Source organism: Ambystoma mexicanum, chromosome 10 (genome assembly GCF_040938575.1).
Source record: "Ambystoma mexicanum isolate Mex_15411 chromosome 10, UKY_AmexF1_1, whole genome shotgun sequence".
Taxonomy (NCBI): domain Eukaryota; kingdom Metazoa; phylum Chordata; class Amphibia; order Caudata; family Ambystomatidae; genus Ambystoma; species Ambystoma mexicanum.
The window spans coordinates 1,595,732,856-1,595,759,313 of record NC_090932.1 but is presented as its reverse complement, the minus strand read 5'-3'; the positions used below and the strand labels follow the sequence as shown (position 1 = coordinate 1,595,759,313).

The 26,458-nt window shown below is 45.8% G+C and overlaps 1 protein-coding gene across 2 annotated transcripts in view; it reads right to left on the bottom strand.

Annotated features, from left to right (window-relative positions):
- PI4KA (phosphatidylinositol 4-kinase alpha) overlaps positions 1–26,458 on the bottom strand; it is a 2,470,135-nt gene that overhangs the window by 1,738,707 nt on the left and 704,970 nt on the right. For both annotated transcript variants that reach the window (XM_069619956.1, XM_069619957.1), the window contains exon 18: positions 10,701–10,869. In XM_069619956.1, coding sequence (XP_069476057.1) covers positions 10,701–10,869 — 169 coding nt within the window. The remainder of the gene's footprint in view (positions 1–10,700; positions 10,870–26,458) is intronic.

Below are 26,458 nucleotides of genomic sequence, written 5' to 3'. Positions count from 1 at the left end.
GTAAAGATATCAATCTAACTACATCAGGGCATAACGGGTCACTCCTCTCCCGTTCTCCCGACTGTTATGTGCGCTGCAACGTTTGTTTGCACTGGGCTCTCATCCATAAAAGGGAAAGCACACCAGTCCTGTCGGTCTGCATGGCTCATATAGACTTCATCTCCCGCCAGGGTGTGGGATGCACTTTGTTTTATTGCCTGATCTGTTGGCAAAGGCAACACACCAATAGATTCCCCTAATGCATACATGAAGGGTCCCGTTCCCCCACACTGAAACACTGAGTCACTTATCTGGTAAATGCCCTTCACCACATTCCTCCTCTTTTGTAATAGTCCTTCTCCTTAGTCTTCGTCAGACTGTCTGTCCGTCACATCTCCCCATCCTTCTCCCGCTGTTTTTCTCCAACTAGTTTTACCTTCCCTAATTTTTACCCGTCCATATGTCGTTCTTTTTCCCTCTCTTCATAATTTATTACTTGCTATCATCATTGTTCAGCAAAGCCATTACAATAGAACTCAATACATTAGCATTACAGAATTATACAGTAAAAATATAATGGATAGACCACAATCCAAAAAGGAAGACATAAGCACACTAAGACAAATGGTAAAATCGATCTCCAAAATCAACCCTGGGAGTGGATTTTGGGAGGCCATCCTATAATGGTGAACATTAAGTCACTGAAGTCTAGCCAAACCCCAATCAAGGTAGGTAGCTGAGCACAAGGCTTAGACACAGGAGGGGTCTGAGAGTGGTCGAGGGCTACAATGAGTTCACCCAGAACACCACAAATAATTCCAGTTAGACAGGTAAGTACAAACACATACAATGATTTATCAGGCCTTTAAATTACACACAAAGCAGCAAAACCACTAGTCAAATATTGTCACACAACTATTAAAAAATAGATATACACACACACACACACACACACACACACAGGAGAAGGTAGAGGGCATTTGATTCAATAACCAGTGGCAACCAGGAAAGTAGTCCAATGCATAAAAATCAGTAGAAAAAAACTGTAGAGTAATGGGACTAGTCAGACGACATCCTCAGGGAAGAAACTCTGCACCCACACCAAAACCAAGAAAAATGCTAAAAGCTCCCACAACATCTTATAAGTTAAAAGTTAAATACTGAAATACCGTATGGGTATATGTATTTTTGTGATGTGAACACTGGGACGAGGAAACGTCATATGGAGGAAAACCATAAACAAAGGTTTAGTCCTCTCTTTGTGTCGGACAAATGTGCCAACAACAGAAAAAGAAGGACTAGGGTAGCGTGGCTGTTTGAGTAGTAGCTGTAGTAGTGGGGAAGGAGGAAAGGAGCAAAGACTGTGAAAGAACGAAAATACAAAGGCGAACAGGGAATCCACACCCCTGTTCATTGACTGGTGATTGGATAAAACATAGCCCAGAGTACGCGGGGAAACCAAGTATCCAGAGGCCCTCTGAGCCGGGACCCTCAAACCGAGCGGGAGGTCGGATGAGGAACTCAGAAAGCCAGCGCTTCCAAGAGTGGTGTCAGCGCCGAGCCAAAGAAGTGGGGCAAAGGTTAAAAAGTGACAAACTGACAAGAGGACCAATGTTCAACCAAGCAGGATAACAGGGGAGAATTCCAACTCGGAAGTGTGAGAAACCTGAAAGTATTCTCACTTCCACTCCCTTGGGGTCTTCTGCACAGGTGACCAGGGAAAGGGGAGGTGGAGAAACGAGGAGGATCACCCAGTTGGAAGGTCGTTGGGAGTTGGGAATGGGGTTCCTTTAGGAGACGTGGTATTCCCCACGTCCCATCCAAGAAGAAACATGCCAGGGGCATTATGGGATATTGTTATCCATGTCCCATTGACCAAGAAAAGGGTATGAGCTACTCAGTTCAGACGGCCAGGAAGAAAGCAAAAAAAAAAAGAACTGTTAAATATAAGATGGGTGGAGAGTCTTTGGGAACTAGGAGTGGTATTCCCTTGGAAGGGACAGGGTATCCCCCGTCCCGTACTAACAACTAACCTAACCCTTCCCCAGCCTTCATGGGCTATTATAAGTCTGCTCCCCTGACTTTTTCATATAGGACTATTGACAGTACTCGGACGAAGAAGAGGCAACCGGGAGTAATGAAGACTAGGTGTTTTTACCACTCTGGTACTGGAACGAGGAAGATGCCTGCTAAGGACTATGAGGGTCAGGCATGTCCCTTTGATTGTGGTCGGGCAGGGCCAATTGGGAATTCACACCTGAAGCTTGTCAAGGGGCTGAAGGTGTATAAAAGGCACTCAAATCAAGAAGCAAAGAGAACTGCGGTAGCGGTGAAGCAGCAGCAAAGAGGCCAAGATTAGCAGCAGGGAGCTGTGTGCTTGAAGCATGCCGACTTTCATGGGAGTGCAGCTTGGGAGCTGGGGCACCGTGGAACCGGTCAAACGCTGGGAGCGGAGCCGTGCAGGAAGGCTGCCCTTTTTTCTGGTGTTCAGTGCTTGTTCTCCTGTAGACAGAAGCTGACCCAGGAGTGCCCGAGGGGCAGGAGGTGGAGTCCTGAGGCAGAGAACAGGGGGCTGAACAATCTGCGCTGGAAAAACCATGGACGCAACCAGTGAGTTTCTATCGGAAGAGAAACCCGGTAGGCGAGTGTTTGAAATTTTGTGGAGGATTAAATTGTAACGGAGTGGTCGCGTGTTTGACCTAACACGTTTTCGAAGGTCTGCGATGTGAATACTTGTTCACTATTGAACATTCACAAATACTTTTTAGCGGAGTGGTCGCGTGTGTAAGAAAGCACATTCTCGAAAGTCTCCGAGTGCTGGGTACTTCATTAAGGGTAATTTACAAAGTTATTAAATAACGGATTGAACGGAATGAAAACATTAACAATAATCTCATGATTATTGAATTCTGAACTGAATGAAAACGTAATAAACAAGCAGAGTTATGACATATGGGGATTAAAAATGAAAGGAGCTTTAAACTCAAATAAAACCACCATGTGCCGATCTCAGAAATGTTAAAGGTATTTGTACGGCGCACCGTCACCAACGGAGTTGGTCCCCAGGCGCTCTGGCGGATCTGCAAGAAATATGTATGAAACTTTAAACCAAGCAAAATCCATGTATGCTGAACTTTCAAGTGAACAGAACTTTGAATTTAAGTGAAACTAATATATACTGAACAGAACTGTAACAGTGCAAATTAACCCACTATATGATGAATATTAGGGTGAAGGGAACTTTGGAGGTGAACTTTAACCACAAGTCAAAAGAGGTATATTAAATAAAGTGGGAGAAGATTAAACAATATATTTTGACAAGCCGAATGAACTGCAACTTTAAAGTTTAACTATTACTCAAGATATTTGTAGAAAGAACAAACATACAAAGAGGGCGCAAAGGTGGCGCAGAACTAAGAAGTCTGTAAATATTGTTGGGGCAATGAAACTGAGTCTTGGGGAAGGGAAGCCTGAGGCTTAACCCTTTTATTGACTTGAAAACGGAGTCTCAAGAGACTTTTGTGTTTGGAACGGAGTTATTTGGAACTTGGGGAGTATTGGTTAAAACTACATCATCCTAAACTTAAGGAAGATAATTCAGAGACTTTTGTTGGGACTGTTTTACACTTGGGGAAGGGAGCTGAAAGGAAGCTATGGGCTGGGCAGAGCTCAGAACGTTATGTTGGACACTGTTTTCTTTGGTTGCTGACATCCCTACACATTGTATAGATTAGTTTTTAGGGCAAGTATAGGTTTTGGACAGACAGATTCTTAAGTTGAACTCTTTGACTCTGACTTTACTTAGTTTTATTTAGTTAGGGAAATCCAATCATAGCATAGGGCAAGGTAGGCCTTTTTCCATCCTGACTCGTATGTTAATAAAGCGGTGTACCTCTAATTCAGAATCTGTTGTCTGTGTCTTACTCCAAGATGCCTTCACAGAAGACGTTTGCATCCACAAGTATGGTTTCCTCATCCCAGCCAAGGACGCAACCTCGGAAAACACATGGGCACTGAAAAGTACAAAGCGCAGAAGAGGGAACAGGGAAGTTCCCAAAGACGATCCGCTTGAATGGCAGAGTAGCCGACTTGAAGCAGAGCATCAGACCCCCACAGGGACTGTGATACCAGCGTCTCCAAGAAACCGGACAAGCCGGTACCGGTGGCCGAGGAACCCCACAGCTAATTTGTGCCCGCTAAGAGCAGCGGTAACGTGGTTACGCAATCAGGTGGCGGGTCCACGCAACACGGGACCGGTTTGCAGAGAGTGTCTACAAACACCACCGCTGCGAGGAAAGACAAGGAAGCATCACGAGTGAGAGAGAGGCTGGAGCCCGATATGTCCCAAAACGAGGCGGGTAAGAAGAGATTTCTGCTATTAATAATGTTTCCATGTTAGAAGGAGATGGAGTAACTCGATCCCTAACTAAAGAGAAACACACAAGGAGAGCACCTACTTTCCTTGTACTAAAACAAGGAACAATAAACAAACACCAATAATCCAAATACGATACTAGTACTTTAAGGGGAGGACGTTAGCAACTCTTCCTCATCCCAGTGTTTTTTTTGGTAGAAACTGCTAAATAAGTAATTAGCCAACTAAGCATTCCCCTGATGTGGGACAAAGCTAAAAGAAGACCAGGGGAAGAGGATTGTCCCTCCCCTGGTATTTGTTCAGAACACTTTCCCCTTCAAGTGGAACTTATAATTTGGAACCTACAGGGCTGCAGACGAGCAGCTGAAAGGCACTTTTTTCCCTTAGAGTAGTTTTGTGGTATTTAGAGCGTGAGGGTCAGGTTAGGTTTTGGACAGACGACAGTAAACATTGCTTTTGGACATCTTGACAAGTTAGGGCTAGAGAGGCATTTGTCCAAACCCTTTTATTAATTTAAATAAAAGCAAGTGTGGAACTGTTAGTCCTAAAACAACATTTCCTCCGGCCTCGCCCCTTATGGGTGACCACTTGCTAGTCTCCAAATCTACCTTGGGGGTGTGGATCACTATGCCCCCTCTGCTCTTGTATCTCAGGGAGATTGTGCACTGTGTTACTCCTAAGTTACTATACTATGGACACACAAACATAACCTAACACTTAAGAAATGACACGAGAAATAGGATAACAATGGACACGAATAAAAACACACAAGTCAGTTTCAATTAGAACAATAGAATACATTTATTCATGCACAGCAAGGCATGATGCAAACACTACTATAATGCTAATCTTGAATTTCCACTTTTTATGCTCTTGGTGCAAATCTAATAGCATTTGATAGAAACGTATCCAGTCCTGCTGGATCTATCATGTCTAATGCAGCCTAATGCAAGCGTCAGCATTCAGCATTCCTCTCCAATCCACACCACACTCCACACATCAGCTCTGTGTGTCTGTCCTAATTCCCCACTGGCAGGTGTCTTATTCAGATCAATTAGGCCTCATATCAGCAATACTTCCCTCTTGCCATGTGCTAGCTTCCCAATCTCTTATCTCTCCTCTCCAGCTAACTCTGCAACCAGCCAGTCAGTTAGGGCCTCTCCTTGGCCTCTCAGTGGTCTGGTCTTCCTGCCAACTCTCTCTGCAAGATCGATCTCATCAGCTCTCATCAGAATGCTTCCCCAAGATTCCGAACTCCCGAAGCCATCCGATTCTGCTACACCCAAAACACTTCACGAAGCGTCCATCAATGCCACATCAAACACCTCCCTTCAATCTCAGAGTCAGAGCCATCCACATCTAAAATCTCAGAGTCAGAGAGCAGCATACACGCCTACTGCTCAGTTATAGTATCAAATGACGTACATACATTTCTATGGTACATTAAGCATTCACTCGTTCTCTCTGTCAGCATTTCTGAAAGTCTGTGATGCACTGCGTGTTCTTGTCTAGTTACTGCGTGTTCTGTCATTGTGACATTTGTACATGCTATCCGTGTTACCATCCTATCTCCCTCCATATTCCTCTATTCACTCCACTGTTAGCTTCTAAAATCGTTCTATCCGTCTCTCTGTGCAAAGCTCCTCGCTCTCTGCTGCCTGGCCCCCACCTTTTCTGTCTGCGAACACAACCCAGGGCCTGATAAGCTAGCTCTTCTCCGCTTCTCCACTCGGACAAGAGTCACGTCTAATCTCTCTCTGAACAACCAAACTGTTTACGCATTCCTCATACCCCTGTAACTCAACATTCTTCCGCAGAACCAAGTGGCGCGTCTGTTCTGTCTCATTCAGGATGGCTTCAAAATGCCATAGGCCTCATGCATTCTAGCGTTTACTCTCTCTCACAAAGGCAAGCGCCATACTCAAAGCTCAATGCATACTCTAAGTGCACACTCATGCATGTCTCTACAAAGCATACATAATACTTAACAGTGAGTCTATCTCTACATGTCTCTAGCAAATATAAGAGGCCTCTTTCTATAGCAAATGGCTAGATAATATGTGGATAATGGATAACTAATATCACACTAATCAGAATGATGGATAATTAAATCCCTAAATGGGTAATGATTCTCTAATGATAACAAACCAGGCTTCTCCATACAATATCTGGTTTTACAGAACAATCAATACTGTGCCTGTCTGCTTACTCCGACCACTCACAGTAACCATGCCTTGTGCCCTAAAGTTACCTGTACAACTTTTCAGGTAGGTATGCTATCTGATTGGATGATGCCAGTGGTTATGATTCAAAGTTCAAAGAGATCAGGAAAGTTCAGTTAAGTAACTCACTCCATTCCACAACACTAGGCTAGATGTTGGAAGGGATCCTTGACCATGTTACCACCACCCAAAATCTGGAATGAGTGAGATGGGGACAGGACTTTACTCCCAAGTAATCCAATGGAGAACAGTTGGGAGAAAGGAACATGTATGTTAATTTACTCCTCCGATTTCTCCAGCGATCTTCTGTGCTTGGTCTGGTCAAGGGAGGTCCAGGAGTCGTGGGTGCAGAGGTCACTTTCTGTCACAGGATTTAGTTTCGGTTGGTCACGGTGCTTGAATCGTGTGTCCAGGCACCTTCCAGCTAAACACCCTTGCAAAGAAAAGATGAAGACTTATGTGGAGCAGGTTACCTCGGGACACCTCTAGGAAGTGAAGAAAACTGACCTCAACAGGAGTCAGCACTGGCAGGTGTCGACAGACAATCTTAAATGGACAGACAAAGGAGCAGGCCCTGCACGGCTTTCATTGATGCAAGAAGGATGAACATGCAGGTGTCTTGTAGCAAAAGCTGAAGCTCCTTCAAATTCGAAGGATGTAGTCGGAATGTGGTTGGCTGCAGCAAGGTTACCCAGGAGAGAGCTGGTCAGTCCAACGGTTAATCCAGGGACACTTCTGAAGGCACAGATCCTAGAGCAGGGGGGGGGGGGTCGAGTGTGGTTGTTCCCACCGGTCTAGGGGCCAAAGCACCAATGAGGGTCTTTCTGAGATTTGGACAGAGGAGCAGGGCTTCACAGGAGTTGGTGCTGGTCAGCTGCATAGGGGTCTTGTCCAATGATGATTTGTCAAATCATCTTTTTATCCAAGATCTGGACTTGAGGCTTGACCAGGTCCACCAACAGTGAGGATCTGAACCATTCACAACTGGTAGTGGCTATCCAATCCACTGGTGCCAAAGACTGCCCAGCAACAGACATTCAGGCACCGGGACGTGTACTGGGACCAGACAGTTGCAGCACCTACATCTGGGCTCACAATCAAACCGCTTCTTTGACCGCAAGAGCAGAAGCTTTCCCTGTGAAAGGGCATCCCATATATGGCAATTCCAGACCAGAGATGGCAGGAAGAAGGCCAAAGAACAACATGGGCAAAAGACAGGCAAACATCTTGTGGCACAGCCATCTTAGAGTTCTAGCCACTCTTAGTAGCCATTTGCGGTAAATGCCAAAGTGCAAAAGTATAAGACATGGTAGGAAAACATCTGTTGCCCAAATCCATCCTAGACAATTGTAACAGTAAAGTTTATTAGGAGAGAAAGTTTTCTAACCATACTTCAGTTAAAGGTAATGTGTACAGTTGTAACAATACAAGAAATCCATAAAGAGAAACATAGGGTCTCATTATAAGTGTGCTGGTCCAGAGGAAATATGCCGGTAATTCCGGCTCTGGCATTCTTTCAGTACCGCTACACTTCAAGTTTGCTGGTGGGAGCCACAGATCTCACGACAGGCCTGGCCTGCCGGTAGATCAGGCTCATACAGGCCAAGAAATGCCTGAAACAACGGCCCTGGAAACACCTGTGCCGGTGATTCGGGCAATCCCATCCCATGGAGTCCTTAATGGGAACTTACTGCCTCTCCGCTGCCCGCAAAATATCCAGGTGATACCGGGTTATCGGGCGGCAGAGACTGTAAGGACAGTTTGCTGGTATCCCGCCGGTAATACAGGCAGAATATCAGCAAACTCATAATGAGGGAAATAGTCTCTCAGTACTGATAGCCTGTGGACTGATCAGTTTCCCCATACACATGAGCAAAAAGACAAGGGACATAAAGCAGAAGGCTTTACTTCCCTCCATAGGTCAGGAGTACAAACAAAGCAAAAATAAAAGGTGTACCATAGAACTCTATGAAAGGAAAACAGAAAAAAAGACAATCTTTCCTAACAACAAGCAATACATATTCCAAATTCCACAAAAACTGCATGTCCCATTCTCATAGCTCTCCTTATCTCGCATTAGCAAAATGTGCAAATCTAGGGAGCAAATGCCCTTCTTTCATGTCAGGCCACAGTGAGATATTGGGCTGCCACTTCCATCATCCTCTCATCTTTAGTGGATGCACAATATTCCATGGCATCCTTACAGGCTTTAATATTGTTTGGCCTAAAGCGGGAAAAGGGCCCATTTAGTCTCAACCTGCAATAACATCGGCATAAGAGTAAAACATGCACCACAATAGTCTCAAAGTCTTATCACATTCAATATGTCAGTCCGTTTATGCATTGTCACACTTAGAAATTAAGATCAGAGAGACGCATACCAATCTAAACTGAATAAATATCTTCCTGGCCTCCTTTAGTGTAATTGATGCCACATACGCCTCCATCTCCATATATCCTAATGTGCTAAATACCATTACAACATTGGACATTTGTCTGGTTTACCAAACATCGCCTCCCTTTTCGCATCCTAAAATCAATCTCCAAGTTCATGAAGGGAAAACCTTAGTAATCATAGTTGGAGACTCCCACAAGGTTCCAAAGCTCAATGCATAGAGGGTTTTCTCTATTCTGGTCAGGCGCAGAATCCTCATATGAGCATCCAAGACTACAATATTTTTCAATGTTGCTTGGTATACTCCTCCCTCCAATTTGCCCCATAGCCTAATACAATATGCAATTTTTAAGAGGGTGAAACTATCAGCGATAGAACACACCCTTGTATCTAGACTCTGATCTTTTTGGCATTGCCTTAAACAATGAAAGAGGCTTCCAAGATACCAATCTGCGGCTACAGTCAGCTGGTACACGCTGTATAGACCCAGACTTCAGCACCATAAGGAGCTGCAGGGACAGATTTCTGTTGATAGACATCAAAGACATGTACAAGGGAATTCTGCTCGCAAACTGAACCTCAAACCCCTGTCAGCAGATATCCCATTTAATTCCCACTGCTTTCCACCTTTAGCTCCCATTGTGCATTATTATCAAAGCAAATGCCAAGGTACTCAAAGAGAAACACTTCTGTTGTAATGTGCTTGGTGTGAATACAGGTGCTTGGCAATGCTTGAGAGAATGTTGGTGTGCCTGAGAGAATGTTTAGCTGTGAGTGTAGGAATGCCTGTAGTGAAGGTTCCACTGCTTGGGAGTTGGAGAGCCCCAGCCTGGGTGATGGGACCCAGTCGTTCATACTTATCCTAATAGATCATAACCTGACTGGAATAAAGCTTGCTTGTGGAACCTGACAGATGTGTCTAAGGAACTTACTTTTCTACAACTACCTTAAACCAACTACTATTTAAACAAAAATTCTTCTTGGGGCATTACCAAAGCCTTTGTTTTGCTCCATTAATGAGCAATTTCTTGCAAATGCATTAATTACAAAAGGCGCCCAGTAGTTTATGTATTCCTATTTACGTGCGAGTGACTAGCACAGCATCATCTGCAAAAGGCAGGAGTGAAATGTCCGGGACTCACACGCTAGGCACATGGGCATATCCAGTTGCTGCCCATGGGAAACTGCTCTAAATTAGTTTGAAACAGGCTAAAGCATTCAGTTCTCCATCCAGGCCGCATCTTGCTACATTACCACCTTGTAGCTCTACATAACTTTACCTCTGATATTCCCTCCTCAGAGAATCATGCAACAACTCCCTATTCACACTGTCAAAACTGCACATCTTTCCTCCCCTTTCCCTTCATCTTACTGGAGGACGTGGTGCTGGTCGGAATGAAAATAGTGCAAGAGAAGGCTAGGAAAGAAATGAAGGCTGAATGGGGAGTGTGTAAGGGGACTGTAGCACTGAAAGCATATAATGTGAAGTATGGGAATTATGCTCCTTAGAACCTTGAGAAAGGATGAAACTGATGTCAGCATCCAGGCAGCTACTATCTGCTGAAACATTTGGACCAAGTACAACAAGCACAGTTTCATTATTTCATTTACGTACATCATGGTTGTGTAACCATCTCCCTACCCGCCTGGTAACCTATGACCCTTCTTTTGCACATGCCTTTCAGAAATAGAGTTTTACAGTAGGAGTAATCCCGTTTCATTTACTCACCTTCAAAGCAGGCCCTTTCTCACTAGCCCTTTCGCTGGCTCGCTTCCCTTCCAGTCCAAGTTGAACAAAGAGCTCCAGCAAGTTCATTAGTAACTCATCCACCAGCTGCTCCCCTTGAATGTTGGCAGCGATGTTGGCCAGGGCATTGATGACGGCTAAGGAGCAGTGTCTGGAAAGAGAAAAAGACAGGCAGTAATTATAAAGCCTTCAATTTGGGGCAAAATGCTACCATGCCATTATTGTATTGTATTGTATTTATTTATAATGCGCACCTAACCCAGGGGTAGCCAGGCGCAAAGGCAGCAAGAGGGTTGCAAAACTTAGTTACATACAGTAGGGTGAGGTCCAGCTGCGGTTACAGTGCCGGATGTATCACGCCAAATAGGAAGGGTAGAACATATACACTATAGGCAATACTGTATACATATTTACATTCAATGAGGTAAGGAGCCACATGGTAGTGGCGCATCTGGACATCGGAAGGTCGTTATGAGTCGAGAGATTTGAGCCAGTGGATAGTCCTGGCTCTGAACTGGTGGTAGGGTAGGTCCTCCCTGCAGTTAGGAGGAAGGGAGTTCCAGAATTGCGCTGCTTTTACTGGAAAGCTATTGCCTCCAGACATTGTACGTTTGAACCTGGGCACCAGAAGAAGGTTGGAATTGTCCGTTCTCGAGGGGCGAGAGAGGGTGGGTCTAGTAAATCTGGCGATGAGGTATTGAGGGGCTGCTTGGTGGAGGCATTTATGAATCAGAGATACCGATTTAAGGAATATCTTGTCCTTGGTGGATAGCCAGTTGACAGATCTTCTGGCTGGAATCTGAGATATGGGCTTTCTTCGGGATACTGAGGGCCGCTCTAAGGGCATTATTTTGCAGGATTTGGATTTTATTTGAGATATATTTGTTACAACCTACATATAGAGCGTTGCAATAGTCCAACTTGGACAGGATCAGCGCCCTGGCCAAGGTGGTACAGTTGGTGGGAGAGAGAAAGGGTTTGGCTGCCCTAATGAGTTTGCAAGTGTAGGAGGTGGCGGAGGCCATTGCATTCACTTGTTTGTTGAAGGTAAGGGTGGAATCTAGATAGAAGCCGAGGGTTTTAACCTCCTTAGCTACCTTGATCTTGTTATCGTCAATTATGAACGATGAGTATTTGTGGCCCAGCTTGTTGAGGTAGTGTTTAGAGCCTAGAATAAGTAGTTCCGTCTTGTCATCATTCAGGCATAGACCGTGTGAAGCCATACATGCCTGGAGGATGAGGTACACTTTATTAACCAAGGCCAAATCCTTGTCGTAATCCCCCGACAACGGGATGAGGATCTGGGTATCATCGGCGTAATTAGTGTAGGTGATTCCCAGATCGTCTAGATCGAAAAGGGGCTTCGTGAAGATGTTATAAAGTGTAGGGGAGACGCAAGATCCTTGAGGCACGCCGCAAGTGATAGGTGTAGGGTCGGCTGCTGCTGACAATGAGAAGACTCTCATCGTGCGGTTATTAAGGAAGGATTGGATCCAATTGGTTGCTTCTTGAGAGAAGTGGGCAGCTTTTTGTAGGTGGTTGCACAAGATCTCATGGTCGACCAAATCGAAGGCCGCAGAGAGATCAAGGAGTAGCAATCGTGCTGTTTTACCCTGGTCTCTCAACTCGTCTATCTGTGCCTTGAGATCTAGAAGTGCAGTTTCAGTTCCATGCTGTGGCCTGAAGCCCGATTGTCGGACGCCTAGGAGATGGAAGTGCTCAAGGTAATGTTGGATCTGTTGGTATGCTATTTTGTCGATTTTAAGAGGGAACGTTACTGTGGTAATGGGGCGGTAGTTAGTTGGTGTGGATGGGTCTAAATTCGTTTTTTTAAGCAGAGGGAGGACCCAGGACTGTTTTAAATTATTAGGTACGGTGCCTGATGTGAAAGACGCATTTATTAGTTTGGTAATAAATGGTGCGAGATCACGGGCTGCATCCTTAATCAGTTGAACGGGGCATAGGTCTCCGTGGCAATTTGAAGGTTTGAAGGTGAGAATAGTATTTTCTACCTCTTTGGTGGATACTTTATGGAAATTAAAGGGGGGGTTGTGCGCTGGGGGGGGATGATTGAGTCAGGTGAACCTTTTTATGGGAGGCGGTACTCGGCTTAGTTGAGGAGAGCAGAGATTCTTTTTTAATGCTTATCTTAGTCTTAAGGGAGGAGATTTTGTTCGCTAGGGCATTTTGTATGCCCGTGCACCAGTTTTTATCTTTGATACACGAGTCGGGCACTTGGATCAGGGATTTAACCTCTTTAAGTATTGTGAAAAGCTCTCTAGTGTTAGATTTAGCTTGTGAGATTCGCGTACTATAACACATTTGTTTGGCCAATATAATTTCTTTTTTATATTGGAAGCTAGACTGCTCAAGTTTTTTTTGTTATTTTCTGAGGGGTAAGCTTGCCAGATTTTTTCACAGCGTCGCTTTTCCTGTCTGAGGGCTTTAAGATGAGGCGAAAACCAGGAGTTGATGTGTTTCCGGGGCTTGCTCTTTTTTAGCTTCAAAGGGGCTATGGCACCAAGGGATGAGAGCATGATTTTATTATAGATGTCCACCATCGTGAATGGATCTGTATGATCCGGGATGGCATTCAAGGTTGGTGTGATTAGCGGGATCAAGTTTTCGGGGGTGATGTTTTTTTTATTTCGGGATTGGACAGCTGGAGCTGTGCTGTTAGCTTGTGCTGGGGTTGCCTCTAGGGTGAACGAGATCAAGTAATGGTCTGTCCAGGGCTGCGGGAGTATGGCAGAGACTAGGACTGGGCAGTTGTGCACAGCAAGCCAGTCCAGAGTTCTCCCTTTGATATGGGTGGGCTCAGTGATCTTCTGGGTGAAGCCCAGTTCCTCTAGGGTTTTATTGATTGTACTGGCATTGGCGTCTGCAGGGTCGCTAAATCCTAGGTTAAAGTCTCCTAGTAAGACGCGTTGTGAGGAGTTTTTAAGATTGTTTGATAAAATGTCTGTGACGTCTTCTTCAAATGACCCTAGAGGGCCCGGTGGTCGGTAGATAAGGTGAATGGAGATGGATTGAGTATTAGATAGTGTTAACTTGGCGGTTAGAGATTCACAGGAGCTAACGTTAGTGGGTGATTCAATTGTAATAGGGAATTTAGTTTTGGCTATGATGGCAAGACCTCCGCCTCTAGAGGTGGTACGATCAAGTCTTAATAGCGTGTAGTCATCTAGTACCTCTAGCATAATTGCAGGGCCTGCCGTGAGGTGAGGCCAAGATTCGGTGACCGCTAAGAAGTCCAGGTCTTCGTTGTGTAGCAGGTCGGCAATGTCTGATGCATGGGCTACCATGGAGCGGGCATTTATTAGTGCACCATTGGTCCCGAGATCTACTGGGTTTAGGGGTGGTGGCACAGATTTGTGCGTACTTTTCTGGTCACGGATGGGCTCACGGTGGAGTCTACTGTTCAATTTAAGAGGGTGTAGGGATGGATTCCTAGTCACCTTATTGTGGGCTGGTTTAGATAGAGGGTCATAGAGCCTTGGGAGCCTGGCACGTAATCTAAGGTTCCTCATGAGAACAGGGCAAGGTGTGGAGGTCATTTCAGTTAATGTGTATGGGTTATATGCGGGCTCAAGTGCTGGTAAATTGGGTAGCATGGTTAGGTATTGGCTGTTCAAGATGTGCAGTATTGATCTCAGTAACACTGTATAAAGTGCATGGAGATACATTGTGATATTGGGCAAGATAGGGCTAGTACAGTATAGTTGTTGTCCGGTAGCGTAAGGTCTAGTCTAATGGGTCACTTAAATTCGATTTTATCAATCAAGGCACAAAGGCATAGGTCACTAGCAAGGTGCATAGGCAAAGGGTCATCTGAATTCGATTTTATCAATCAGGGCACAAAAGGAGTGTCATGTATGAGGCAAATGTAAGGCGCAGGTAGGTACAAAATTAGGCAATACATATGTGCTAAGGCTGGTAGCAATTGTGGGCGAACAGACTCAAGTTCAAGTTGTGAGGCACACCAGAGTTCGGCTATACAGAAATCCTAATGTTAGCGTCAGATGTGGGCCTAATAGGTAATGGACAGTGCAACGTATACAGGCGTAGTTCAAGTGTCATTGCATAGTGATCATTAGTGGGCAGAGCAGTAGTTAGTTAGCGGGGCTGGAATGCAGTGATCAGTAGGACAAGCATTTCAGGTTATCAATGAAAGCTGGTTTTAGGCATAGCGTCAACAGCAACTGACCTGGAATGGCAGATGCAATATTACAAAAGTTGCGGGTCAGGTACAATATGATGATGAGTCCTACAGTAAATGCCCCTAGGGCCTTACCGTGAGAGTCTCAGTGGAGCCCGGAGAGGTAGATAAGGTGCAGCGCCTCTGCGCTACCATTGCGCTAACAGGCGCAAACAGGGCCTTTGTACGGCCTTCGTGCAGGCCGGCGTATCCGCCTACCGGCAGAAGCAAGGGGCTTTGAAGTGCCCGGAACGAGGCTCAGCCTCACTGTGGTGCCGCGTCGCGCCCGGCATGGAGGAGTCAGGCAAGCGGGAGGGACACGGTCAGGCAGGCCGCCGTGTGCTCTGCAGCGGGTCTGCAGTTGCTGCGTGGGTGGTCTGCTGGAGGGGAGGGGGAGGCTCCTGCCCTCTACCCTCGTCGGAGGTCGTCTGGAAGGCATTAAATTCCTTTAGCTACTTGGACGCTTTCAGTGCCTCCCTATGGATGGAAAGAAGGACCAACCAACTTTTGTTGCGGGAAGGTGCTGATTGACGTTGAGTAGGTAAAATTATAGTATGTGGGATGGAGGCTAAAGAACAGTGCCTAAGTCCTAATGTGATGAGTAATGACCCCAAAACTGAATACTGCACGCACACTGAGTGGCAGGGAACTTGAAAATCTACGAGGCATATAACAAAAACAGTTATCACTGACTATCAGGGAGAAAGAAGCATTGCTTCAAATTCATAACAGCAGCCATTTGCTTGAGTAATTTATAAAACATGCTCACCAAAGTGACTACTGTACTCAGTTTCTTTTCTCCCATACTTGTCGGATTATGTTCCCCTTCTGGATATTATCCGGGAAAGTATCTCAGAAAGGGGACAGGCCCTAGCACTAGAAGGGATAACGTGTTTCGTGTGGAAGGATGTAAAAGCAGAGCAACAAGAACCATGATTTCTGATAATTATTGGTGTTGTGCAAAAATACTCATTGATAGCCCCTGAACAATTAAACAGAATAGTGCTCACGCTCTATCACGGTTTCCGAAATTATGGGGTTTTATAAGTTTTAAAGATACGAGTAAATGAATGCATTTAGAAATGGGAATAAAAAACTATAGGTAAGGGCGGCCAGGGATTTTGGGCAACATTAGCACATAGACTTCTAGAGGAGAAGAAACCCATCGAAAGGCACCCAGCAGCAGAGAACAAATTGCTTGACTCTGGTAATGTTCTTTCAGATGCATGTTCCTTCTCGTCGAGAGATATTCTCCCAGCCTCAGCTGATCACAGAAACCTTTTTGCCAGCAGCGGGTGCAAGGGTGGGATACAATGTCAGCGTCAAGGTTCCTTGATGAGGTCCTTACTCTGAGGTCTGAGGGAGAGATGTGAGCTAGATACATACCGGTGCCAACGCCACATCCAGCACAATGTCTATTGTTTATTGCCCTTGCACAGCCGCATTGGGTAATTGATCAATCAGGTAATTTGAGAGTGAACCCTCTATCTGAGGGGCAGGTTAGGAGGGCAATGAGGAATCTGAGGAAGGATCATCCATCAGAAATGAAATTAACAGAGTTAGGTAATTTGTCTTCTAATGGATTGTGCCGTTCCACAGATTCCTTGTCTTACATAGACTGCCATAGCAATATGAGAGAAGAAGAGCGAACCCATTGGGAAATTAAGACATTTTGGAGAACTGCCAAACCAAATCGGGTGTCTTGGCCCAACAGAGAATCAAAGTTGTAGTGTTTTGTGAAGATTTGTATTGAAGACAATGTTGCGGTCTGGCAGATGTCTAACATCAGAACTCCTCTTTGGAGAGCCGAAGTAGCAGCCATTCCTCTTGCTGAATGTGCTCTGAAGCCCGCAGGTTCTTACTTCCCTGCAATGAATTAACATTCAGAGATGCATACGAATTTCCATCTGGACAGTGTTTGCTTAGTCATAGCTTTACCTAGTCTAGGTCCAGTGTATCCTATGAAAGGCTTGTCCTCCATTTTTAAATCTTTTGTTCTGGATGGGGATGTAAAAACTTAGAGCCCTTGGAGAAAGATGTAATTCAGAGATGACTTTTGGAAAAAATGTTGGTCCTACCATAAGCATCACTTTGTCCCCAGGAAACATATGGACATTTGCAAAAATAGGGCTTGTAACTCACTAACCCTACGTACAGAAGTTATCACCAGTGGAAAATAATGTACAGGCTCAAAAGGAGCTCCCGCTATGCAAGTCAGTTCAAGATTCAAATTGCAGAATGGAATATTGGAGAGAGCCAGTAGAAACATGTTAGTGAGTCCTTTGATTAGTAGAATCATAACACGTATTGTAGGATACTTATTCAAGTGTATGCTTGGAAAGTGAAAGTGCAACCAAATACACTTTCACTGTAGTCACCTGTAGCACTGTCACGTTTTCCTTACCTAGCACTAAACCAAAGCACCTTCTACATCAACTATTGCCGGAAGGCTTTGGCAGCCATATTGGACCTGGAGATATGGTCCGCTATGACAGCAGATACCACTTAGTAATGACGGCTTTGGCTCCAAGGTTCACTTCCAAGATGGTGATTGAACCACAACCAAAAGCAATATCAATCTATTTAAAACTTGTGCACCGAGACGCGCACGTCTTGCAACATTTCTGTAAATTGCGTCATGCAGTGGAGGACTGTTGCGGCCTCTAGAGATCTTTTCCCGCTACCAGGATTATTTAAAGCATTTGCGTTGTCATGAAAATCTATGGACATCTCCGGCAGTAATCCGATCCAAGACGAAGACCGTCATTATGTAGGTAATGGGCTTTTTTCATTTTTTGTTTTACCACGATTGACTTTGCTTACAGTGTCACATTCAAAGTGCACCTAAGTAGTGCACACCTTCCTCTGTTCCTTGCCCTTCCTCGTTTATTCTGAAAGCAGTTTACATGCTACTACAGGCTGCAGTGTTGTGGAGTCTCCCATTAGCAGAGGATTGACTATCCTCATCAGGTAAACCTAGACATTTCAAAGGTATTCTAAGTTAGGTACTCTAAATTGCACAACACTGTAATTATATTCTTATCGTCTCCTACTTGCTGCGGCTTTTCAGTCCAGAAGACCTGCTCATCTGAATCGTCCCTTCACTCCAAGATTCTATTACTTTACTTTGCCGGGGACTTGAAGGGGGATCTGATAGTTATATTGAGGGAGCTTCCCTCCCTTTTCCGCCCTCAAATACTTATTCCATGGTTCCCAAAAGCCAGGTCTGCATACCATTGTGACAAGCCCCGGCCAGGCAAGGCAAAATGGAATGGACAGTACAGTAGGAGTGTTTCATTAGCTCTGCACCATTTGCAAGATTTTTCCAAGGGAACCCGTACAATAACTTGGTTGCTGGTCTTTTTGCCTACAGCACAACCTCCATGATGTCTCAAGGAATGCCTCAGTCCCTGTATCTGAACCTCTCAGAAGTCAGGCATGAAGGTTGATGGTGCTGATACTCTGAAGGAGAACTAGACCTCCCGCTTGTGAGAGCAAGTTTGTTTTCTGAAGAAGATCTCTGGAGGATAGCTCAGGGGCAATGCACTCGCCGTGGAAGCAAGACGATGCCGAGCAACACAGATTCAAATGCCGGGTCCACGTTGAGAAACCTCTGGGTATTAAGCACGTTACAAATAACCAATTATTATAAGAAGCCACAGAGGGCAGATGGCCATGTCCAAAGGGTTTGGATACCACGTCATTGTGGCCCAGTCCGGGGCAATCAGAATCATGGTCATTCAGAGCCTTCTCAATCTCCTGAGACACAAGGGATGACGGGACCAGTGAAAATGCATATATAAGTGAACAATTCAAGTTCACCACAAAGGCATTCCTTAGTGCTCATCTCAGGGGAAACTCCCTTGAGCAGAACAGCCCATAATTCATGCTGACACTAGAAGCAACATAAATCCCCTCAAGAGGTTGCCCAAAGGGTAAGAAAGAACTTCCTGACACAACACCCACTCATGGGATAAAGAGCCCTGCCTGCACATGGTGTCCGCTGTTGTCTCCTTCATCCCGGCTAGAGAAACCAAAAACAAGGAGATCCTGATCTGAAACATCCAAAACCAGGAGCTGCATTGCCTCCATGCAGGTGGGCAGTGTCCCTACACCTCCTCTCTTGTTGAAGTAGTGCATGGCCACTGTGGTGTCCATCATGACCAGGGCAGTGTTCCCTTGTATTGAAGGCAAAACGGCCATTAACGCCAGTCTGATGGAATTCAGCTGCAACATATTTATGTAAAGTTTTGTATCTGCTGGGGACCACAACCGGATTACAGCCATCTTGCTCAGGTGCGCTTCCCAGCTGTACAAAGAGGCATCTGCAACCACGGTTTCTAAAAAGGTTGACGATCGACCTTATTATGAAAAAATAATTAAACTTAAAACCCAACAGTGGGATATCGTCTCGAATGTTGAAAAACTCCATAAATAGAAAAGATATTCAGAGTTTTCTAACCAGAATTTCTCGGGTAATAAAATATGTACCTACCTAACCAAAGCTTGCAGTATTGAATTGAAGCGTTTCATTATGTACCTTTGTTTCAATATATTGCCGACAGAAGAATACATTAGCTCCTAGTAGGTTTCTTTACCAAATGAATGCCTTGGTAGACTTTGCTAACCAATATTGAAACATGTCGACATATTCTTACTGCTTGCCCTGTACTGAACCAATGTTACTACCAGGGATACGGGGAGTTTGTTACTCAAATAGAAAACATATGTAACAATCAATTTTGGTCCAAAATGTATGGGGCCCAATCTGTCGTGATTACCGCGGCCGCCTTTTCAATATCGCGAAAAAGAATTTGCTTTGGTCAATAGTGATATACTATACATTTTCTTCCAAAGTGCTTTACGATGAAATGAAGGCGATATATTTTTATACATTTACAAAATGAAGATTTTGGCTTTTATGACACGAAAGCTGTGTATTATATATACATATATGTTTAACATTTTATATTGCTTTTTCTTTTTAATGTGATAAAGATATGTGCTTAAAGTTTTGAAACTTAACTAAATGCAAAATAAAAAAATGAATATAAAATAAATAAAAAAGGTTCTTTTTCCATCAAACCTCTCTGCAGGCCCACAACAGGAAGTCCTGTGAGACCCTGCTCAGGACATGTCAGAGGGTTAAATGACTTGCCTGTAATGTTCTTTGTATGGATTCTTCTACCGCAGATTCCTCATCAGATGGATATCCATTCCAGCATCAGCTGCTTGGAAAACATTTCAACCGGGGGCATAGTACGCCTCGACTCGGCTGTCGATTCCTCTTGGCTCGACGTGCAGCTTGTCGACTCCGGACGGGACTTTGGGACCCATACATATATGTCACTATGCCCCTATAACTCGTATAGATTCCCCACATTTTTCCCTGCCAAGCTCAGTCGCAGCAGAGGAAGAGTCCAAAGATACAGCTGAAAGCAGCCACAATTCTGTACCCAAAATCCTAGGGTGAGTGTGGGGGCGGTTTTGGCTCCAAACAAAGATTTAATAGAGAATAGGCAAGAAGAGGCCTAATCGGCCAACAAGAGCCAAACATCTACCTCACCATGGTAGAAGAAGTTAGTCACAGCAACACTAGGGAACTTTAATAGTGGGGTCAGAAGGCAGGGTGAGGAGGAATATGCATGAGAAGAATCCATAGAAAGAACATTATCAGTAATGTGAAGGCATCATGAAGTAAGGCACAGATAACATATTAAAAGTGAAATAAAAGATATTGATTAACTTAAATGTCACGATGGTTGAAGGCCTAACTAGCCCTAGGCCAAAGTGGGATAATCCTACCTGAACAAAACTAAGGAAAGTCCGAGTCAAAGAGTTCAATTTAAAAGTTTGTGTTTCCAAAACCTATGCTAGCCCTCACAACTAAAGATAAAACGCGTGCAGGGATGTCAAAGTAAAAAGAATCTGTGTTCAACACAAGGTTCTGAGCTCTTTCCAGCTCTCAGCTTCTCCAGCTCCCTTCACCAAGTTAAATAAAGTTCCACAAAAGTCTTAAAATGACCTTTCCTCCACTCAAGGTAATACAGTTCCACACAAACCTCAGGGTTCCCTTCCCCAAGACTTAAACTCAGCCAGTCAGAGTTATTTCAATCTTCCAAACATAACAAGGTTAACACAACTTAAAGTCAGCATGCCCACATTCTTGGATTGCCTCCTCCATTCACGGGCAGTGCCCCTTCTTAGTATTATTCCACAATGTCTTTTGATTCTCTCAGTTCAAGGCTTACTGGTCTAGGCGCAGTTGTCGGACCACACGGTCCGCAAGTCACGCAACCAGGATCCCTCTCCTTGTGGTCTCTCGGCTTTATGTATCCTCTTGCCAGGCTTTGGCCTTGTTGCACTGCAATTGGTCACAACATTCACTTGGTGGTGGTCTTAATTCTGTCCCACCCTTTTATTGCACTCGTTCATACTGATGTAGTTTCTTAAATGTTGTTGTCACTTGGGCACTTTCTCTTTAGCAGTCTCATCAATTGCTTTGCCCATAAAGCTTCCTTAGTTTTATATTCCACAAGCTTAATTGTGTGATTTCACTCTGCCTGGTATTGATCAGATGTGCAATATGCTCAATGGTTAAGTTTCATTCAATGTGTTGTTTAATAAAAGTTCAATATGCTTAATCTCAAATTCCTGTTTGATTCGGTATTCAATATGCATCAGGCGGCTTTCATTGTCCGTTTTCCTTTCATTTGGTAATGTATAAATGTTCAATGTGCTTAATTTCAAAGTCCCATTTGGTTCGGTATTCAATATGCATTTTGAGGCTTAATGGCAAGTATTCCTATCATTCATCAAAGTAATGCTGCTTCGCCACCCGCTAGGAACGCCCCTGACCTACCCTAACACTCACCTGTCTGCAGAGCTGTTCCCCGGCGGCTCCCACCGTCCCCTCCAGCTTCGGGGTCAGCGGGAACGCTGGTACGAGCCACGCTCGCATTCAGGGGCTTGTGTCTGCCCCACTGAGTGTTCCACAGCCTCTGACTGGACGCGGACAGCATCCCGCTCCCTCTGATGGTTCTGCAGCTCCTGCTGCACATTTCTCGTTACAGGGGCTCCTGCACATTGGACTTTGGGCCAGTGTCCTGGATATCCCTCAGGTCCCACAAGGCTGCCTCTTCCAAACACGGTCTCCTGGTTTCCCCCACAGGTCTCCCTGTCGCTGTCTTGGCAGCACCGTCTGTCTGCTTTTATACACCTTTAACCTTGTAACAGGCTGCAGGTGTAAACCTTGAATTGGATTTGTCTGACGTTGATTAAGAACACATGCCTGACCTTCACTATACTTTACAGGCTTCTTCCTCGTCCCAGTGCAAAAGTGCTGACATGGTCTAGTATGCATTACTCTTAGTCTCCTCTTCCTCGTCTAAGTATTGTCAAGTATCACATGTGGGGAAAGGGTTGGCTTATAATAGCCCAAAAAGGTTGGGGGAGGGTTAAGTTGGTGTTAATGGTAAAAGGGGGGATACCATGTTTCGCCAGGGGGCACCCCACTCCCAATCCTCAAGGACCCTCCAATTCAGGTGATCCTCCCTTGCTTCACCACCCCGAGGGTCAGGATCCAAAAGTGATGACCTATCCCTGACCACCTGCGCAGAGGATCCAAGGGGAATAGGAGTGAGAATACTCAGATTTTTCACAATAAATAATTTCTCCGTCAATGGATTGCTTTCTCCCATAGATTCCTCATTAGATAAGATTCCCATAGCAGTATAGCCGATTGAGGTGGGATGAAAGCACTTAGATCAGGAAGTTCTATAGAACTGCCCTGCAAAACCAGGCATCAGTCCCTCGTGCCATGTCAAGTCAGTAGTGCCTGGTGAACTTGTGCAATGAGGATCATGCCGCTCCCCGGCAGATGTCCCTGAACGGAAATCCCATTTGCAAGGCAGAAGATGCTGCCATGCCTCTGGTGGAATGTGCTCTTATTCCCGGTGGCAGATCCTTTCCTGCTGCCTGATAACACTCCGCAATATAGAGATTTATCCATCTTGAAATTGTCTGTTTAGTAACCGGAAATCCTTTTCTAGAAAGGGAGAAGGCCACAAAGAGTTGGTCCAACCACTTGAACTCAGCGGTCCTCGCCAGGTAAAAACTGAGGGCCCTTTTTGGATCCAACTTATGCAACCTCTCCTCATCTTTGGAGGAATGGGAAGGAGGGTTGAACACTGCCTGGAAGAAACAGGAAGGAAGGCAGGAACCTCAGACGCACCTTCAGTGATACCTTATCTACGAAGAATCGCAGGAAGGGTGGTTTAAGGACAGAGCCTGCAGTTCACTAACACGTCTGGCAGATGTAATCAACAGCAGCTAAGCAGTTATTAGCCTGAGCAACCTAAGTGAGCAAGAATGCATAAGGTTCAAAAGGAGCCGCTATTAAGATGATCGGAACCATGTTAAGGTCCCAGTCTGAAACCAAGAACGGGAAAGGCGGAATCCTATATACAAAGACTTTCAAGAATTGAGCCATGATGGGTATTGTAAATAAAGACTTCCGATCCATAGACCTCTTACAAATAGACAAAGTCGCCAAGTAACTTTTGACTGTTGTGACTAAAACCTGGTGAAGCTAGTGACAAAAGGAATTACATCACTGCAGTGGTGGGGCAAGAGATAGGATCAATCCCGCGTTCTGTGCACTGCGCCTCATATCTTCACCATCTGAACAAGTACAGGGATCTCGTAGATGGTCTGCGTGCATCCACTAACACCTCAGGAACCTTTTCTGAGAAGTCCCAGTCATCATATCTCATCCACTCAAGAGCCACACATGAAGGTTGAGGGATTGTGGGTTCGGGTGAAGTACCCACCTTCCGACTGGGATAGGAGGTCTGGACGCCAAGGCAACCGGAGAGGTGGGCAGATGTTCAACTCCAGGAGTTTCAGAGTACCATGTTCTCCTCACCCAATCTGGGGCAATGAAGATCATGGTTGCGTACAAATTCCTCAACCTCCTGAGAAACTGAGGAATGACAGGAATAACATGGAATGCATAGTGGAGGTCGAAGACACACTCCACCAGGAATGCATCCCTGAGTGGGCCCTTCGCCGGGAATTCCCTTGAGCCGTTCTTTGTTCCCACCAGATGGACTGCTGAAACAAGATCTGGTTCTCCAACAACCAGAACCATAACTGCATCGCCTCCTTGCAAAGGGGCAGGGACAAAACGCCCCCTTGATTTTTCAGGTAGTGCATTGCCACTGCATTGTCTGTCATGACTAGGACATGCTGCCCTTTGAGAGAAGGTGCAAAAGCCATCAGAGGTAGACTGATTGCTTGCAGCTCCAGCCTTCTGATGTTCCATTGGCTCTCCTTCAGAGACTATAGGCATCTCACCTGCAGATGCCTTCAGTGAGCACCCCATCACTACATAGATGCATCCGTCGCCACCCGTGCCTGGGCCACGGGGGCCAGAAGGATTCGCCCGTCAACATGTCCCTGCTGGACCACCAAGCCAGAACACTGACTGAGACACCCTCAGAATATCCCTCATTGCGCAGAAGTAATGGGACCATTAACCTCTCACCGACCACTGCAGAGATGGCATTCTCAACCCGGCCACCGGCACCAATTTGTCGAGGCCCTTGAAGAGTTCAACCATTTGCCGGATACTTGTCATTCTCACCTCAGTGGGACCGGGGGGGGACCTTCCCCACTTAAGTGTCCAGGACTGCCCCAATGAACTGGCACTTCTGTGTTGGCCTGACATGGTTCAGAGAGAAGCCCAGCCTATGGAGTAGAGAGCAAGATTCCTCTAGGTGGGACAAAACCCGCTCCGTAGACTTCCCTTGGATCAGCCAGACATCCAGGTAAGGGAATACATGGACAATGTATCTCCCAAAGTGAGCCGCGACTACTGCAATGAGCTTAGTGAAGACCCTTGGAGCGGAGGTGAACCCAAAGGGAAGCCCTTTGAACTGATAGATCTTGTCCCCTATGAGGAACCTCAGGAACTTCCTGTGCTTGCGATGTATCAGCGCAACGAAATAAGCGTCCTGAAGACCTAGGGTCACCAGCCAGTACTGCAATTCAAGAGCGTAGAGAATTTCTCTCAACGTCACCATCTTGAATTTGTCTTTCCTCAGGAACTTGTTCAAGGCTCTGAGGTCCAAAATGGGACAGAGACCTCCTCCCTTCTTGGGCACCAGGAAGTACCGGGAATACCAGCCTGATTCCCTCTGCTTGGGAGATACCTCTTCCATGGCACCCTTCAACAATAGGGCTTGCAGTTCTTCCTGGAGCTCCTGTCCCGGTTGGCTTGGAGGAGGTGGGGATCTGGCCTGTGGTCTCCTTAAGAGGGGCAGACAATAGCCCTACGCACACGCTCTCGGGTCCAGGCGTCAAGGTAATCTCCTGCCATTGGGGCCAGTGCTCCGACAGCCGTCCACCAGCCAGTAAGTCATGGGAAGTGAAAATCAAATCGACTTAGAGTGCGGTGCCACCCCTGGCGCTGCCTGCTGGCCACTGGAAGCCCTGTGCCCCTTCCAGAACGTGAGAAATGCTTCTGCCCCTGCCTGGCCTGCGGGAGCTGCGCATTCCTGTTGTACGGCACATAACACCTGTAGCCCCTGCACCTAGAGACAAAGCGGAAGTGATTTTGCAGCGATTTTGGACTCCTTGTATTTCTCCAGGGTGGAGTCAGCCTTCTGGCCAAAAAGGAATTTGCTCTCGAAGGGCATGTCCAGCAGTCCGTTTTGGACATTTGGTGAAAAGCCTGAAGATCGTAGGTAGGCTTGTCTCCTCAACGCTATAGCCGATCCCATTGAACGGCCCGCGCAGTCAGCCACGTCCAGGCCCGTTTGCAGCGACTGCCTGGCCACCACCTTCCCATCTTCCACCAGCTGTACAAAGCCGTTTGGCAGCTCCCCCTTAGTGATGTATTGTGTTACACCTGCTCTACTGCCTTCCAGAGGCTGAAAGAATATTTGGCAAATCCACTGGTTACGTTAGTGGCTTTCAGAGCCATGCTGCCAGACATAAAAACCTTCTGCATTGCATCAATCCTCTTACCTTCCCTGTCAGAGGCATATTCTAGGAAGAGGAGGCCACGCTGATGGAAACTGTGGCTCCCTGCACAACAAGAACTTCCGGAGAAGGGTGAGAAGACAAATATGGCAGGTCACCTCTTGCTGACATGTACTTCCCGGTCATAATAGAGCTGACCGGAGGAATGGAGCAGGGGTGCTGCCAAAAGGAGGCTATTGGATCGGCGATCACCGGGTTCAGTGGCCTATGCCTCTCAATAACCGGGCCCTCGTCCAGGATGTCTGTCAATTTGTATCATTGGACTGGCACTGCCGCAGTATTAAGCCCTAAGGTGTCAACCACCCTACCCACAAGTGCCCAAAATTTGGGATGGGTATGGGTTTAAGTCTGGTTTTGCTGCAATTCCACATCAGTGGATATGTCCAGCCCGCTGGCGTTGTGGAGCCCTTGTGCCAACAACAAAAGATCTGCTTGATCTTCGAAATAGTCAAAGTCCCCCATACACTGGATCGATGTCACCTTGGTCATCTTCACA